The sequence below is a fragment of the Oncorhynchus masou genome, chromosome 6 (genome assembly GCF_036934945.1).
Source record: "Oncorhynchus masou masou isolate Uvic2021 chromosome 6, UVic_Omas_1.1, whole genome shotgun sequence".
In the NCBI taxonomy this organism is placed as follows: domain Eukaryota; kingdom Metazoa; phylum Chordata; class Actinopteri; order Salmoniformes; family Salmonidae; genus Oncorhynchus; species Oncorhynchus masou.
In genome coordinates this window covers 71,407,297-71,425,433 of record NC_088217.1, presented here as the reverse complement: position 1 = coordinate 71,425,433, position 18,137 = coordinate 71,407,297, and the positions used below count along the sequence as shown (strand labels likewise).

At 44.9% G+C, this 18,137-nt stretch overlaps 1 protein-coding gene across 2 annotated transcripts in view; it reads right to left on the bottom strand.

The window, feature by feature from the left end:
- LOC135542564 (lymphocyte antigen 75-like) overlaps positions 1–18,137 on the bottom strand; it is a 36,910-nt gene that overhangs the window by 6,862 nt on the left and 11,911 nt on the right. Inside the window, exons 11-28 of one of the 2 annotated variants that reach the window (XM_064969641.1) lie at positions 17,746–17,915; positions 17,362–17,561; positions 16,988–17,130; positions 15,422–15,500; positions 15,249–15,320; positions 14,432–14,555; positions 11,582–11,617; positions 11,243–11,412; positions 10,447–10,511; positions 10,165–10,241; positions 7,089–7,225; positions 6,482–6,587; positions 6,190–6,344; positions 3,803–3,932; positions 3,310–3,530; positions 2,849–3,011; positions 2,464–2,625; positions 98–220 (exon numbers count right to left, since the gene is read on the bottom strand). In XM_064969641.1, coding sequence (XP_064825713.1) covers positions 98–220; positions 2,464–2,625; positions 2,849–3,011; positions 3,310–3,530; positions 3,803–3,932; positions 6,190–6,344; positions 6,482–6,587; positions 7,089–7,225; positions 10,165–10,241; positions 10,447–10,511; positions 11,243–11,412; positions 11,582–11,617; positions 14,432–14,555; positions 15,249–15,320; positions 15,422–15,500; positions 16,988–17,130; positions 17,362–17,561; positions 17,746–17,915 — 2,333 coding nt within the window. Of the gene's footprint in view, positions 1–97; positions 221–2,463; positions 2,629–2,848; positions 3,012–3,309; positions 3,531–3,802; positions 3,933–6,189; positions 6,345–6,481; positions 6,588–7,088; positions 7,226–10,164; positions 10,242–10,446; positions 10,512–11,242; positions 11,413–11,581; positions 11,618–14,431; positions 14,556–15,248; positions 15,321–15,421; positions 15,501–16,987; positions 17,131–17,361; positions 17,562–17,745; positions 17,916–18,137 lie in introns of both variants that reach the window. The other variant, XM_064969640.1, reaches the window with a different exon arrangement.

Sequence of the window (18,137 nt, the reverse complement as noted above, 5' to 3'; positions counted from 1 at the left end):
ATATGAAAGTCGAAACAACAACTCAAACAGAAGGACTAACTGTCCATACTGAGTGCTGGGGAGATGAATACGGGGGAACCCGGTCCAGTCCACTCACCGTTGTCATCGTTGAACACCCCTAGCCAGACAAACTGCACCAGGTCTTTAAAGGGAAGCAGCTGCTCCTTCACAAACTCATTCTCCACTACGTTCCTGATGGTCAGGATGTCTGCATCAGCATCTGAGAAGAACATCAACCGGTAACACTTCATAAAGACTTTATTACTCGTACATAAGCAGTGCGTAGGTTTCATTAATAAACACCTTCAAATCCGAGCACAGATGAAGTCTGTTTTGACCAGGCATCAATGTCCATTTTTTAAATCTCAAAAAAGTCTAATTGAGACTTATAGCGACCAAATGAAGTTGCAGCGATGTAAAAACATCATATTTAAAAGGAATATCCAAGGCACTCTCTTGTGGAAAGTACACCTGCTCTTTCCATGACAGACTGACCAGCTATGATCCCTTATTGATGTCACTAAATCCACTTCGATCAGTGTAGATGAAGGGGAGGAGACAGGTTATTAAAGGAGGATTTTTAAGCCTGTTTGACAATTGAAACATGGATCGTGTATGTGTATATGTATGTGTATGTGTGCCATCCAGAGGGTGAATGGTCAAGACAATAAATGTACGTTTCTGTTTGTGTCAAGAAATGCATCTGTAATACCATTGGAAAATACTGTATGAAGCGTCGCGGAAATGTACAAAATGAAACATACTATGCTGTTTTTACTTAAGAGAATTGTCCATTGTTTTAGGCTAGTGTTTTATTTCCCTGATGCAGGCTTGTTGTCTTGTGTGACTTAGTTATAACTCTGGGCGTACAGATAAGAGCCGGGTGCGACCGCAGTATGTGACAACCTGTTTGTACTGTCTGTAGGAACTCCTCTGTATGGAAACATGCAGGAAGGAACAGACAATGGTGGTCAACATCAGCTATCTTCATCTACACAGACAAGATAAATGCCTTTTATACACTATGTTCTCCACCCCTGTTTGCACACATCTGCTGACTGCCACATAGACAATGAGGTTGGACTTTCCCATAACAGCTGAGAGACAACTCTGTTCGTGGAGCTTCCAACTCTGACTCTTCTTAGTGATGGTTGATTGCTTCATTTGTGCAAATCTTATAATAAAATAGTTTGAAAGAATCTGCAGTCTCTCTTCCTATAGAATTTCTCAAGACAATTGGGATATTGTACACAGCGACGTTCTCGAGGCTCCAAAACACCATCTTCAACTCGGCCCAGAGGGAAGCGCAGCCCCAGAGTTTCTCGAACAAAGTGGGCACTAAACAATAACGTTGTTCTTTTTCTTCCAACTCTTTTTCAGGTCCAACTCTACAGACAAGTCAAATGGCCAGTAATGGCCGCCTGTTTTGCACCCAACTATGCAAGTGTGTTTTTAGGACTACGGTTGGAGAGATTTTTTGTTTGATCCTCTTCAATCCATTTTCTTTTTGATCAAATCATGATATACATGACGTCATTTTGTCGTTTTGATCACTTGACAATGAACTGCTTCAGCTCCACACAGAGCCGTCATGCCCATTTCAGCGGCGACGGAGCATTTGTGACAAAGGGGGATGATTTCCTAAATAAAGTTGCTGAAACAGAGATACAAATCAAGTGTTGTCAATCAATCCATAATAAAGGATACATCCTTAGAAAGAGAAAATATGCTCAGACAATACCAAAGGCCCCAAAAGTCAAACCAAATGTATTTTGTTACCTAGTACAGCAGAGAGGCATCTCACATAAAGAATATCATCAAACAGAATTGGAGTATCATCAAAATGGACCCTGCATTAGGTGACGTTTTTTACCGAGCTGCCATGCTTTTCTTATAGACACGCGCCCACCCTACGGGACAAGCTGGTGCTTTCAGGGTTGAACAATGAAATAGATTTATTGCATTTCTGTAACTATTATATATAGATTTTTTTATTTATTAATCTTGAGTTGTTTGTGTGAAACATTGTATTGGCCTATAGTTATATTTGATTGATTTACTTGTATTTGTTTATTTCCTGGTCATTCATTTCACCTGTCACTACTATGCACCTGTGAACCCTGAAGAAGGCCGCTGAGCAATACACGTTGGTGAGTTCACATTTTTTGCTAAAATAAAGGATTTTTAAAAACTTTTCCACAAGAGAGAATGCTTTGAATTCTTTGGAAGCATGATGTTTTTACACCGCTGCAACTTAATTTGGTCGCTATAAATTATACCCCATTCTCCAATGAGCATCTCTCTTCGTCTTCATATTTGATGCCAAAGCAGCGCTCCCTCTTTTTGGCATTTCTAATTGAGACTATAGGACATGTTTCTAATATGTATCTTGTTTGTGGAGGTCTTCACAGTACAAATGGTTTCTGACTGATGTCTGTGCCAAACGGTGTCCCTGCTCCTTACCCAGTTTCTTGCATGTCTGAAGTATCTGGCCCTTGTCAAACTCTTCCCATCTGGACGATGCCAGTTGGAAGGTGTAGCAGTTGTTCTTGAAAGGGATCCAGTTTGGCCCGCTGCTCTTGTGAGGACATTTCACAGCCCGGTCCTCAGGGGTGGTGTGAGTCTCTTCTGGAAACATTGAAAGTGTTCATTCATAAAATTCAAATAAAAAAAGCCAAAATTCACACAGTTGCTGTCTGAGGAGAGTGCTTGGTTGATTTTCATCCTGTCTTGTTTTAATTATGCCACTTAACAGACAATTGCATCTATAGTGCTTACACTTTTGGTATGACCATTACATTACAAGACCCCAGCGCTTACCAATTGAGCCACTGTATTGCTGTCTTACCGTGTGGAACATGGCAGATAGCCCCTGCCAACTGTTCCATACACTCTGTAGCCTTCCAGAAGCCGTCCGTATCCAGGAAGACACAGCGTCCAACGGTGGGCTCTGAGGACCAGCGACTAAACACTGTGTGACTGTGGTCTGTCCAGTGGTAGTGGACACCATTCTGACAATACAAAACGCTGAGTGAGTTCCTTATTTATTTAACCAGGCAAGTCCATTAAGAACAAACTGAACCGCACTGTAGAATCTGTGAAATCGTCATTATGAAATCAGCCACTATCATTCAGTGATGGCAGAACTGAGGGAACAGGATGGGTGTGGCCTATTCTACATGGTGACGGCTCCGCCTAGCCTCCCAATGGGCTACCGGTTGTTTGCTTTGCCATGTTGCCTTAAACCCATCCCTTTCTTTTAGATCTGCGAACACCAACGGCTTAGGGTGAAGACCTATGGCCACTTACGTCTGCGCTGAAGAGGCCGATCCACATGGGGCTGTGTGCGCGGGTGACGTGCACGGTGAGGACCGACTGCTGCAGGGTGTCGGCTACGCTGGCCAGGTCCATGTTCTGGTTCCTGCACTCCGCCAGAGCCTCGTGCCACGTCATGTTCTTCAGAAGCAGCTTAAAGGTGTGGTTGTTGACCTGGAACGGTTCCAACTGGAACTGGGGCTCCTCTGGCTTGTCTGAGAACATGAGAGGGATTTAAAGGGGTCAGACAAGGTTTTAAACCCTATTCGATATGCTCAATTTCCACTCCACAAAACAGTAGCAATATCAAGTAACAACTATCAATAATATCAGTCTACTTCATACACTTAATATCAAGAGTCTTTCTATCACAAGCCTTCTGACTGTAAAGTCCACACGTCATCCGATCTTTCACCAACACGGACAAGATAAGCACAGATAATTTGTTGTGTTTGGCGCCCTCTGCTGCTAGGTAGCGGTGGTGTACCTGCGTAGTGCTGGCAGATGGACACATATTGCTGGTCAGAGCAGGAGGTGTAGTCCCAGGAGCCCATCATGGCAGAGCTGGGGTCTTTGAACACGAAGACACACAGCTCAATGCTCTCTGGGTCATGAAGCTGCAGACAGACACAATAACAACAGGGACACAGAGAGTTAGTTATAGGTTATGATGACCTTGAACTTTGAAACAGATGTGGAACATGTTTTTTAGAGACTGGTATTTAGTATAGGCTATCATAGTAATGTTTATGTAGTCCCATCATTTGTTTAAAAAGACTACCTGCACGCACTCTTACCAGTGGTTAAAGTACATTTAATTTCTTCCTGGTATGGAGACCTCCTATTGGTGAACGCGCTTATTATTGTTTTATGGACCTAATCATAGAATTACATATAGAATCCTATTAATTTAATAGGATCTCTATGGAGCTAATAAAGCTTTGTCGTCTTAATTTTTAAAATATATTCGTCTACCTTTTAATGTGGCATAAACACAACCAGTCATGTTTTTAACTGATTTTCTAAGAATGACTTCTGTTTACTTGCGAACGTCACTAAGGGGCGGTGGAACGACGGGGTGCAGAAAAATGTTTAGAACATTTAAGCCTCATGCAGATATTCTTCTGCTTATAATTTCCGACATTTTGTAGACTATTTGTTAGTCAACCTGTCTATAACTAGATACATGCAGCTACTCTTGTCATTACTTGATGATTGTTTGGAAGACTAAATAAAGCCTTGCTAACCAGAATAATGTCATAAATCGATAGAATGATCAATGCGTCATCAACAATCGAGTTGACATCAGTAAAGTTTTCGCTTTTGATTTTTGCTTTTCTCACGTGGACGTTTAAGGGACCAGGGAGATCTCCAAATGACATCAATTTGACCCGTTTCCAGGAAATGATCCAACATGTTTCTGATAGTATTTAAATTAATCTTGGATGCATATTTTATGTGGTTGAAAATGAAATACTGTCTGCTTTTATGCTGAAATTGCACCTTTAGGTCACCCAACGGGATTCTCAATCTCTCAAAATGCTGAAACAAATAAATCCTATTTCTCCACTCCTGGTCCTGAGACAAAATTAACATTTGGTCTATCATTTTACTGAGAGGAAAGCTTAATTGTGTTGGAGTTCATATTATAATAAGCTACATGTGAGGCCTACAGTCCTTTTCCAGTCACTATTCCAACTACTGGGTTAGTTATATTCATCCATACGGTGCCATTTGATCAATTCAAAGAGACCACTTACAAAACACCACAAAGTGTTTTGAATGACATTCTGGATCCTATCATGTGAGGCCGACATTCTGGATCCTATCATGTGAGGCCTACTGTCCTTAAACACTTTTTTTAACCCTTTTTTCTCCCCAATTCCATGGTATCCAATTGTTTAGTCTCATCGCTACAACTCCCGTACGGGCTCGGGAGAGACGAAGGTTGAAAGTCATGCGTCCTCCGATACACAAACCGCTTCTTAGCACAGCACGCATCCAACCCGGAAGCAAGCCGTACCAATGTGTCGGAGGAAACACCTTGGTTAGCGCGCACTGTGCCCGGCCCGCCACAGGAGTCGCTGACAAGAATATCCCTACCGGCCAACCCATCCCTAACCCGGACAACACTAGGACAATTGTGCGTCCGCACCACAGACCTCCTGGTCGCGGCCGGTTACGACAGAGCCTGGGCGTGAACCCAGAGTCTCTGGTGGCACAGCTGGCGCTGCAGTACAGCGCCCTTAACCACTGTGCCACCCTGGAGGCCCTCAATTAATTGGCCGAGACCGCAGCAGTGTACGCATCAATTCAGGTTACAAGACTTGTGCAGCCCTAATGGATGACAATAACAGAATGTCATTCATAACACTTTGTGGTGTTTTGTAAGTGGTCTCTTTGAATTGATCAAATGGCACCGTATGGATGAATATAACTAACCCAGTAGTTGGAATAGTGACTGGAAAAGGACAGTAGGCCTCACATGTAGCCTATTATAATATGAACTCCAACACAATTAAGCTTTCCTCTCAGTAAAATGATAGACCAAATGTTACATTTGTCTCAGGACCAGGAGTGGAGAAATAGGATTTATTTGTTTCAGCATTTTGAGAGATTGAGAATCCCGTTGGGGTTTTACCGGTATGGGGTACCCCACTATTCGAGCTTACTTTCACCCCTGATTCTGACCAACTGCCTATGAGGGGAGTATACCTGGTATTTTTACAGTAAAACTATTCTATGATTTCAGTTGAATGAGAGATATGTTTACTGGGTTTTGATTGAATTCTAAGTTATAACTCTAAGTTATAACTCATTGATCCCTGTGGCCACTCTGGATAGAATTGAGAAGGGAAGTGAGTGGGAACTCACATTGACGAGTATGGGCCTGAGTAGGCCGTGAAGCAGGGGGTTAAAGTTGAGGTAGGAGACCTGGGAGTCATCCACCCACTCTGGGTCCTGCTGTTTGAGCCTCAGGCCAATCCACGTCTTCTGGGGCTGCGCCGGCAACAGGGAGGTCACAAAGTCTGACCACAACAAACAGATAGGCGCAACTAGTCAACAACCGCTGGATAAGACGGACATTGAAGGGACATCAATCATTGGTCATCTCAGGAGAATGGAAGGCTGTCTATTGACAAACATGTTGAATAAAAAGACTCACCCTGTTCAACTTGGTCTGTGATAGTGAGTAGAGTTCCTCTCATCGACTGACAGTGCTCGTTGGCGTGTTGAAAAGTCAGGTACAGAGGCTTGATCACCCCGTAGCACTGGAAAAGACAACGACAACATTCAATAACAATGATTAGAAACTGGGTGGTTTAAGCCCTGAATGCCGATTGACTGACAGCCGTGGTATATCAGACCGTAAACCACGGGTATGACAAAACATTTTTACTGCTCTAATTACATTGGTAACCAGTTTATAATAGCAATAAGGCACCACGGGGCTGGTGGTATATGGCCAATATACCCCAGCTAAGGGCTGTATCCAGGCATTCTGCGTTGTGTCGTGCGTAAGAACAGCCCTTAGTCGTGGTATATTGGCCATATACCACACCCATTCTTGCTTACACAGAATGTACCTGTATGTAGACTAGATCAGAGGACGGACTCATTGTCATGGCTGGAATGGAACGAATGAAACAGTATCACAACTGGTTTCCATGTGTTTTATACCGCTCCATTCATTCCATTTCAGCCGTTACTGTATGGCCGTCCAGTGACACCAGCCTCCAGTGTGTATGTGTGTGTGTGTACGACAGACTGACCTTGTCCCTGAAGCGCAAATAGTCACTCTCACAGGGCAGACCATTGGGGTGAGGCTCTCCAGGGTGGGTCTCTATAGCTGTGGTATTGTGTCTCTCACACACGAATGGCAGCTTCAGCTCACAGCTGTACTCGTACTCTGGAGGGGCAGGAGTGTGTGTGAGTGAGTGTGTGTGTGTGTGACCAGAAGGTAACAACCCACTGGGCACACATTGGTTGAATGAACATTGTTTCATGTAAAGTGTTGTGTCCCATGTTTCATGAGCTGAAATAAAAGACCCCAGAAATGCTCCATACGCACAAAAAGATTATTTCTCTAAAATGTTGTGCACAAATGTGTTTACATTCCTGTTAGTGAGCATTTCAACTTTTCTAAGATAATCAATCCACCTGACAGGTGAGGCCTTTCAAGAAACGAATTAAACAGCACAATAATTACATAGGTGCACCTTGTGCTGGGGGCAATAAAAGGACACTCTAAAATGTGCAGTTTTATCACACAATGCAATGCCACAGATGTTTGAACTTTTAAGGGGTTGTGCAATTGGCATGCTGATGGAAGGAATATCCACTAGAACTGTTGCACGAGATTTAAATGCTAATTTCTCTACCATAAGCCGCATTCAACATCGTTTTACAGAATTTGGAAGTACGTCCAACTGACCTCACAACCGCAGACCACGTGTATGGCGTCGTGTGGGCGAGCGGTTTGCTGATGTCAGTGTTGTGTACAGAGTGACCCATGGTGGTGTGGGGTTAGGGTATGGGCAGGAATAAGCTACGGACAACGAAGAGAAATAGCATTTTATCCATGGCAATTTGAACTTGAAGAGATACGGTGACGAGATCCTGAGACCCACTGTCGTGCCATTCATCCTCCTCCATCACCTCATGTTTCAGCATGATAATGCACTGCCCCATGTCACAAGGATCTGTACACAATTCCTGGAAGCTTGTAATGTCCCAGTTCTTCCATGGTCTGCAAACACACCAGACATGTCACCCATTGAGCATGTTTGAGATGCTCTGGATCGACGTGCACAACAGCGTGTTCCAGTTCCCGCCAATATCCAGCAACTTCGCACACCCATTGAAGAGGAGTGGGACAACATTCCACAGGCAACAGCCTGATCAACTCTATGCGAAGGAGATGTCGCGCTGCATGAGGCAAATGTTGGTCACACCAGATACTGACTTTTTTTAAAAGGTATATGTGACCAACAGATGCATATTTGTATTCCCAGTCATGTGAAATCCATAGATTAGGGTCTGAAGAATGTATTTAAATTGACTGATTTCAATATGAACTGTACTCAGTCAAATCTTTAAAATTGTTGCATGTTGCATATTTTTGTTCAGTATAAATACATGTATTTAAGCTGACTAATAGGTTGTTACATCAATCTAATTGACCTAATCACCAGAACTATGTATACATTGCAATTTAGTTCAATTCCACATAGAAACGTACAAAATATGTTTTAATCATATATTCAATGTACAGTATATTGGGTGGTTGAAATGGTCTAATTTTAGATTTAATTAGACACATTTTATTTGACCTTGTTTCAATGTTGATAGTAAAATGGTATGTTTGAACCAACGTCATTGTTTCAAAGTCAAGCTAAATAAAAAGATATATTGAAATAAAATGTGAAGCTGCAGTCCAATGACTTCTGCCTGAACAGTGACTCCTACTGGAATATGAGGGGTAGTGTTTATTTAACCTTTTATTTAACGAGGCAAGTCAGTTAAGAACAAATTCTTATTTACAATGACGGCCTACCCCAGCCAAACGAAACTGGGCCAATTGTGCATCGTCCTATGGGACTTCCAATCACGCCCATATGTGACACAGCCTCTTTTGCATGGAGATGCAGTGTCTTAGACCACTGCGCCACTCGGGAGCCCGAACGAGTCTACAATCCAGATGCCTACCACTAAGTACCCTGCTTAAGCTTTGGAAACACAACACATTGAGACATTTAGAAGTAGTTACCATTATCTCTATAAATACTATGATATTCATGACTTTTAACTTTCGATATGTTCTTGTATATGAAGGATGGTCGGTTGATTTCAAATTAAATCTACAAGTTAACTATTTGAAGTTTGATTTACTGCTATTCCTTAAATTAGATTTTTGGTTGAGATGGAGACGTGAATCCAACATATCAACAATGAATTTGTAGACAAACTGGATAATGAACTGAGAACGCATCCAAATATCAACATTTGAAGGAGATCTTCTACTGGGATAGTATATATAGGGCCTATCGTATATAATGAACAACATACAGTCAGCTCCAAAAGTATTGGGAGACTAACACATTGTTGTTGTTTTGGCTCTGTACTCCAGCAGTTTGGATTTGAAATGATAAAGTCAGACTCTCAGCTTCAATTTCAGGGTATTTCCATCCATATCGGGTAAAACGTTTAGAAATTACAGCACATAATACATGCCCCCCCCCCCCCCCACATTTCAGGGGACCAAAGTATTGAGAGAAATTCGCTTATGTGTATTAAAGTAGTAAAAAGTGAATTATTTGGTCCCTTATTCATTGCATGCAATGACAACATCAAGCTTGTGACTCTACAAATTGGTTGGATGCACTTCCTGTTTGTTTTGGATTTGTGTCAGATTATTTTGTGCCCAACAAAATGTATGGTAAATATTATATTGAGTCATTTTGGAGTCACTTGTACTGTAAATAAGAATATAATATGTTTCCAAACACTTCTACATTAATGTGGTTGCTACCATGATTCCGGATAATCCTAAATGAATCGTGAATAAAGATGAGTGAAAAAGTTAGATGCACAGGTATCATGCATCTGTTTGAAATCAGATGAAAACAGTACTGGTTGATTACTTCTTCCAATCCAATGTATTTTCCACGTTGATTCCACGTCATAATACGTTGACAAATTACGTTGAACAACGTCGATTCAACCAGTGTGTGCCCAGTGGGAAGTGTCCTAGTAACCAACAGCCTACATTATAATCCTTTCTACATTATCTAAAGGAAACAACTTGATTTCAACTACTCTTTGTACTGTAGTTACGTTTTCATTCACCTGGGAAGATGTTCTTGTCACTGATGGTTGTACACCTGCCCAGGAACGCAGCACGGTAGTAGCGCATATGGGAAAACCTAGAGGACAGGAGTAGAAAGTCATTCACTCTTATTCTAACCAACACACACAATAACATCACTTATATTTGACATGAATATTGATCACAAGACACGTTTTGGGGGCAGTGCTTGAGAACGTGTGTTGCTGCGTGACCCTGTCGGGGGGTGGTTGTTGGTTGGTGAGGTGTGACCTGCCACGTGACTTTGTGACTGTGTGACTCACCTCATGGGGAAGTAGTGTCCAGTGTCTCTTACATCCACCCACCAGCTCTGCTTCCCTCCTGGCATCTGCCCAATCAGGTCACAAGTCAATGAATAAATAAACACACAAGGACAAAACAAAGCCACTCCCTGCTACTCTCTCACATACATCTCTCACATACCTCTCTCTCTCTCTCTCTCTCTCTCTCTCTCTCTCTCTCTCTCTCTCTCTCTCTCTCTCTCTCTCTCTCTCTCTCTCTCTCTCTCTCTCTCTCTCTCTCTCTCTCTCTCTCTCTCTCTCTCTCTCTCTCTCTCTCTCTCTCTCTCTCTCTCTCTCTCTCTCTCTCTCTCTCTCTCTCTCTCTCTCTCGTCTTCATTTTATTAGGATAGTTCAGTGGCCACCTTCTTCCTCTCCGTTCCTGCTCTATATCTATTACAATCAGGGTTGATATACAAGCCTTAAAGCTGAAATCTGCATGAGAGCAAACAGCACCACTGTTTGCCCCCAGCACATTATTGTTTTCGTTCTGTTGATGAAACGGAGGAGAGGAAAATCCAGCATCGTGGTAAAAAAAAATAATAATAATGTAGTTCCATCATTTTTTTAAAAAGACTACCTGCAGTTCATTGTAGGTGCAATGAAGTCAGCGGAAAACTGTGTTTGTTGTTGGAAGGAACTTGCTTTGTTGTTGTAATATTGGAAACAAACGTGGCAGTTCCACCATTATGGAGTCCAGCTCTTTCTTTACTAACTAGGTTTATACCGTACAGTAAGTCTGGTTTGTTCACCACGGTACTGTAATTGCACTATACTGTACCTGTGGCAGATTATTGTGGATCTGTATGGCTGCGTTGGAGCTTTGTGGTGCTGCCAGCTTGCTGCCGTTGCTGTTGCAGTACAAACTAGCCTCCTCGTATGGCAGCTTTGGTTCCGTCACAAACCAGAACTCGTTACCGTCAATGAATATGGACGTCTCATGGTGCCCACCTGCAACAGATAAATATTATTATTATTCTCAAATCCTATTTTTAGTACTCAATATATAAAAAAAACCTCAGCTCATACTTCATAACTGATGACTTAACATACATTGGTGTATAATTTCATCAGAAAAAGTCAAGAGATATTTCCAAACCTATATGTCAACACCACTTACCAGGATTGTACCACACTGGGTTCTCGGGAGTTTTTCCTATTTCAGAATGAACAAACAAACAGTTATTTTCAACTATGAGAATGCAAGAATGGAAGTGTAAAGGTCACCAAACATTTCCCCAAACTCTGATTCCTAAATTGGGTTTCTTGTAAAAATGGACTAAGGACTGTTTATGTTGGCCAAACGGTTCAACGTGGGTCTAGCAGACACTAGACAAGAGACACTTTTGAGTTGAAACTAAGGAGGCGCTAGGACACGTTCACAATCACACGGCCTGTATGTGTGTACAGTTACCGCGGGAGATCTGGCAGACCCACTCCAGCCTGGCGTCACAGTGAGTGTGTGTGTGTGTGTGTGTGTGTGGTTACCGCGGGGGATCTGGCAGACCCACTCCAGCCTGACGTCACAGTGAGTGTATGTGTGTGTGTGTGTATAGTTACCGCGGGGGATCTGGCAGACCCACTCCAGCCTGGCGTCACAGTGAGTGTATGTGTGTGTGTGTATAGTTACCGCGGGGGATCTGGCAGACCCACTCCAGCCTGACGTCACAGTGAGTATGTGTGTGTGTGTATAGTTACCGCGGGGGATCTGGCAGACCCACTCCAGCCTGACGTCACAGTGAGTATGTGTGTGTGTGTGTATAGTTACCGCGGGGGATCTGGCAGACCCACTCCAGCCTGACGTCACAGTGAGTATGTGTGTGTGTGTGTATAGTTACCGCGGGGGATCTGGCAGACCCACTCCAGCCTGACGTCACAGTGAGTGTATGTGTGTATGTGTGTATAGTTACCGCGGGGGATCTGGCAGACCCACTCCAGCCTGACGTCACAGTGAGTATGTGTGTGTGTATAGTTACCGCAGGGGATCTGGCAGACCCACTCCAGCCTGACGTCACAGTGAGTGTATGTGTGTATGTGTGTGTATAGTTACCGCGGGGGATCTGGCAGACCCACTCCAGCCTGACGTCACAGTGAGTGTATGTGTGTGTGTGTATAGTTACCGCGGGGGATCTGGCAGACCCACTCCAGCCTGACGTCACAGTGAGTATGTGTATGTGTGTATAGTTACTGCGGGGGATCAGGCAGACCCACTCCAGCCTGACGTCACAGTGAGTGTATGTGTGTATAGTTACTGCGGGGGATCTGGCAGACCCACTCCAGCCTGACGTCACAGTGAGTATGTGTATGTGTGTATAGTTACTGCGGGGGATCAGGCAGACCCACTCCAGCCTGACGTCACAGTGAGTATGTGTATGTGTGTATAGTTACTGCGGGGGATCAGGCAGACCCACTCCAGCCTGACGTCACAGTGAGTATGTGTATGTGTGTATAGTTACTGCGGGGGATCAGACAGACCCACTCCAGCCTGACGTCACAGTGAGTGTGTGTGTGTGTGTGTGTATAGTTACCGCGGGGGATCTGGCAGACCCACTCCAGCCTGACGTCACAGTGAGTGTATGTGTGTGTGTGTATAGTTACCGCGGGGGATCTGGCAGACCCACTCCAGCCTGACGTCACAGTGAGTATGTGTATGTGTGTATAGTTACCGCGGGGGATCTGGCAGACCCACTCCAGCCTGACGTCACAGTGAGTATGTGTGTGTGTATAGTTACCGCAGGGGATCTGGCAGACCCACTCCAGCCTGACGTCACAGTGAGTGTATGTGTGTGTGTGTATAGTTACCGCGGGGGATCTGGCAGACCCACTCCAGCCTGACGTCACAGTGAGTATGTGTGTGTGTGTATAGTTACTGCGGGGGATCAGGCAGACCCACTCCAGCCTGACGTCACAGTGAGTGTGTGTATGTGTGTATAGTTACTGCGGGGGATCAGACAGACCCACTCCAGCCTGACGTCACAGTGAGTGTGTGTATGTGTGTATAGTTACCGCGGGGGATCTGGCAGACCCACTCCAGCCTGACGTCACAGTGAGTATGTGTATGTGTGTATAGTTACTGCGGGGGATCAGGCAGACCCACTCCAGCCTGACGTCACAGTGAGTGTGTGTATGTGTGTATAGTTACTGCGGGGGATCAGGCAGACCCACTCCAGCCTGACGTCACAGTGAGTATGTGTATGTGTGTATAGTTACTGCGGGGGATCAGACAGACCCACTCCAGCCTGACGTCACAGTGAGTATGTGTGTGTGTGTATAGTTACCGCGGGGGATCTGGCAGACCCACTCCAGCCTGACGTCACAGTGAGTGTGAGTGTGAGTGTGTGTGTGTGTGTATAGTTACTGCGGGGGATCAGGCAGACCCACTCCAGCCTGACGTCACAGTGAGTATGTGTATGTGTGAGTATGTGTGTGTGTGTATAGTTACCGCGGGGGATCTGGCAGACCCACTCCAGCCTGACGTCACAGTGAGTGTGAGTGTGAGTGTGTGTGTGTGTATAGTTACCGCGGGGGATCTGGCAGACCCACTCCAGCCTGACGTCACAGTGAGTGTGAGTGTGAGTGTGTGTGTGTGTGTATAGTTACCGCGGGGGATCTGGCAGACCCACTCCAGCCTGACGTCACAGTGAGTGTGAGTGTGAGTGTATGTGTATGTGTGTATAGTTACTGCGGGGGATCAGGCAGACCCACTCCAGCCTGACGTCACAGTGAGTATGTGTATGTGTGTATAGTTACTGCGGGGGATCTGGCAGACCCACTCCAGCCTGGCGTCACAGTGAGTATGTGTGTGTGTGTATAGTTACCGCGGGGGATCTGGCAGACCCACTCCAGCCTGACGTCACAGTGAGTGTGAGTGTGAGTGTGTGTGTGTGTGTATAGTTACCGGGTGGGATCTGGCAGACCCACTCCAGCCTGACGTCACAGTGAGTGTATGTGTGTGTGTGTGTATAGTTACCGCGTGGGATCTGGCAGACCCACTCCAGCCTGGCGTCACAGTGGAATGGGGTGGCGTAGAACAGCAGAGGAGGGAATTCATGCATCAGGAAGACAAATAAACTCCTAAAGGTTCCTTTCAGTGTCTGTCAAAGAGAGAGAGAGAAAGAGAGAGAGACGACAAGCCATGATGCATACTGGTATTTCAACATCGACATGAGATATGACATTATAACCGTAGACAGTGGGGCAAAAAAGTGTTTAGTCAGCCACCAATTGTGCAAGTTCTCCCACTTAAAAAGATGAGAGGCCTGTAATTTTCATCATAGGTACACTTCAACTATGACAGACAAAATGAGAAGAAAAAAAATCCAGAAAATCACATTGTAGGATTTTTAATGAATTTATTTGCAAATTATGGTGGAAAATAAGTATTTGGTCACCTACAAACAAGCAAGATTTCTGGCTCTCACAGACCTGTAGCTTCTTCTTTAAGAGGCTCCTCTGTCCACTCGTTACCTGTAAGTGGGAGAACTTGCACAATTGGTGGCTGACTAAATACTTTTTTGCCCCACTGTATTTATCGCAAAAATGTTTCTGTACCCTGGGGGGAGTGCCTTTTATAGACAGCACAACTCCTGGTCATGATGACAACGCCTGACAGATTGTAACGACAGGGCAAGAGCTGTAGCCACTTCACAGGTCGGGAGAGGGAGCTCGAAAATGGAGCACGTGAGGTAGGAAGAAGCTGACGGGTTTAAGAAGTGACTGCCATAACCACCACACCAGCAGACGTTATGCAGTGTTGAGGCTGTATTCCAGCATCTGAACCTACCCACCTTAAAGGCTGTGCAGCCCCGGTTGTACTCGTCATCCTCGTGGAACTCTTGGGGGAAAATGGCCATGGACACCTTCGGATGAATCACGACATGTATATTATCAGAATGGTTACCTATTATAGTCTCTCTACGGGAGTTACACACAGAGGTACGATGTGTTTTCCTCTACTCACAGGCCTGTTGTCGCTCCACTCCCAGGAACCAGCAGCTGGGTTTCTCCTGTTTAGCCCCACCCAGAAGAACCGGTCATCGCTGGGACAGACAGGACACAAACACTGTTAACAAACATTTAATTCTCACTTCTTTTTTATTGTGTTTTTTATACATTTTTTTTTAGCTCAAAAGGCAGTGTTTAAACAATCATCCAATGTCCTAAGTATATAATTGCTAGTGATTGAACCTTCGCCCTGCAGAGCACTGCAGGACAGGGTGTGTCCTGGGGTGAACCATACTTGTTACTATTGACAGGAGTCAACTGACAGTAGCATAAAGTTGATGAGACCATGTGAATTTGAAAACACAGATGTGTATGGTAACTGTGGTGGGTGTTGTAGAGCAGGTTTAGAGCTTCAAGTTCCTTGGTGTCCACATTACCAACAAATCACCAACCATTAGAATGGTCCAAACGCACCAAGACAGTCATGAAGAGGGCACGACAAAGCCTACTCCGGAAACTAAAAAGATTTGGCATGGGTCCTGAGATCCTCAAAAGGTTCTACAACTGCAACATCGAGAGCATCTTGACTGGTTGCATCGCTGCCTGGTACCACAATTGCTCGGCCTCCGACCGCAAGGCAATACAGAGGGTAGTGCGTACGGCCCAGTACATCACTGGGGCGAAGCTGCCTGCCATCCAGGACCTCTACACCGGGCGGTGTCAGAGGAAGGCCCTAAAAATTCTCAAAGACCCCAGCCACCCCAGTCATAGACTGTTCTCTCTATTACCGCATGGCAAGCAGTACCGGAGTGGCAAGCCTAGGACAAAAGGCTTCTCAACAGTTTTTAACCCCAAGCCATGAGACTCATGAACAGATAATCAAATGGCTACCCGGACTAGTTGCATTGTGTGCCCCCCAACCCCTCTTTTTACGCTGCTGCTACTCTCTGTTTATAATATATGCATAGTCATATCTATATCATATTAACCATATCTACATGTACATACTACCTCAATCAGCCCGACTAACCGGTTCCTGTATGTAGCCTCGCTACTGTTATAGCCTCGCTACTGTTATAGCCTCGCTACTGTTATAGCCTCGCCACTGTTATTTTTCACTGTCTCTTAACTGTTGTTTTATTTCTTTACTTACCTATTGTTCACCTAATACCTTTTTTGCATTGTTGGTTAGAGCCTATAAGTAAGCATTTCCCTTTAAGGTCTACTACACCTGTTGTATTCGGCGCACGTGACAAATAAACTTTGATTTGATTTGTTGGTGTCCGTTACAGTGGTGGGAACTAGACCAGTGTGTAAGCTCTGATCTATGAGAGAAATAGCAGTGTGGTGTGTATTTGTTTTACTGTATAAAGCTGGCATTAAGTTGCTGTTGTTGGAATGTGGTTATGAACATGCCTACATAATTCACATTGTTTAGTTGAGGTGACTAGACCAGACTGACTACTGTGGCTGAGTTTGTGTTACCGCTGAGTTTGTGTGTTATCACAGTGTGTGCGTGCGCGTGAGTATATGCACGAGTGGTGTGTGCAGCGTGTGTGTGTGTGGGTGCAAGGGCCCCTACCTGATGGAGTCTCTCATGACATAGTTCAGGGCTCCCATCTCCTGTGGGTGGTTGAAGCTGGGTAGATGGGCCCCCAGGGCCTCACAGAACCTCTCTGCCTCCTCCCAGGACCGCTTACGACTCAGCCTCTCCTCGTGGAACACCTGGCACAGCATTGCCACGGTTACCAATACTAACACACCAACACCCTACGGTAATGTTGTTATAACACACTAACATACCGCAATCGGGTCACCATGAGACCTCAATGTGCAACGACACAGTAACTTAAACCAACAAGGTCACTAAGGCGCAGCGAGGGGACACATGCAGGTGAGTGAAGTGAACTGGATCTGCGTCATTCATTTTAAGGACACACACAGGCCTACACACACCTTGTAGCAGTAGGAAATGCCAGGCCTGGATGTCCATCCATCGGGACAGGGGAGGTTTGGGTCAGGCTCAGGCTCTAGGGGCTGTGGAGTGGCGATGTCTCTCTTACAGATGGAGCCAGCTTTAAACATGGTGCAGTTCTTTACCATCCATTTACCCAGAGGCTTGGCTGTGGACATCACTGCACAGCCCCCTGCTAGGGCTGAAACACACACACATACAGACACACATGTAAGTAACTCGCATACACACATATGTAACACACACAGACACACACGTAACTCACGCACACCCATCAAGCGTTTCTCTCCATCTCGCATCACTGAAACCCCAACAGGGTTAAACCCTTAAACCCAAATACAGAATACTTCACAGTCGGGACTAACCTGGTTCAAACCAGCCCCAGTTGGTGTATGCGACATTGGTTCCCGAGCCATCCTGAGCGACCCACTGGTACTCCCCTGAAGTCTTTATGTCCTGGAGGCCCATCCAGAAATACTGTCTCTTTACGTTGATCTCTTCCACAAGGAGTCTATTGATGAAGGCCTGCTCGAACCTGTGGAGAACACATTGAAGAACGATTGGAGCTGCGTCCCAAATGGCACCATATTCCCTATGTAGTGCACTACTTTTGACCTTACACCTGTACAAGAGGGAACAAGACAATTAGCGAGACCACGCCGAGTGTGGAGAGTTAATGTGGAATGCTGTGGGGTTTTGGCACCCTGCCACGGCAATTTCTCAGAAACACAGCGTTTCATTTACAGTGACTGGAAAT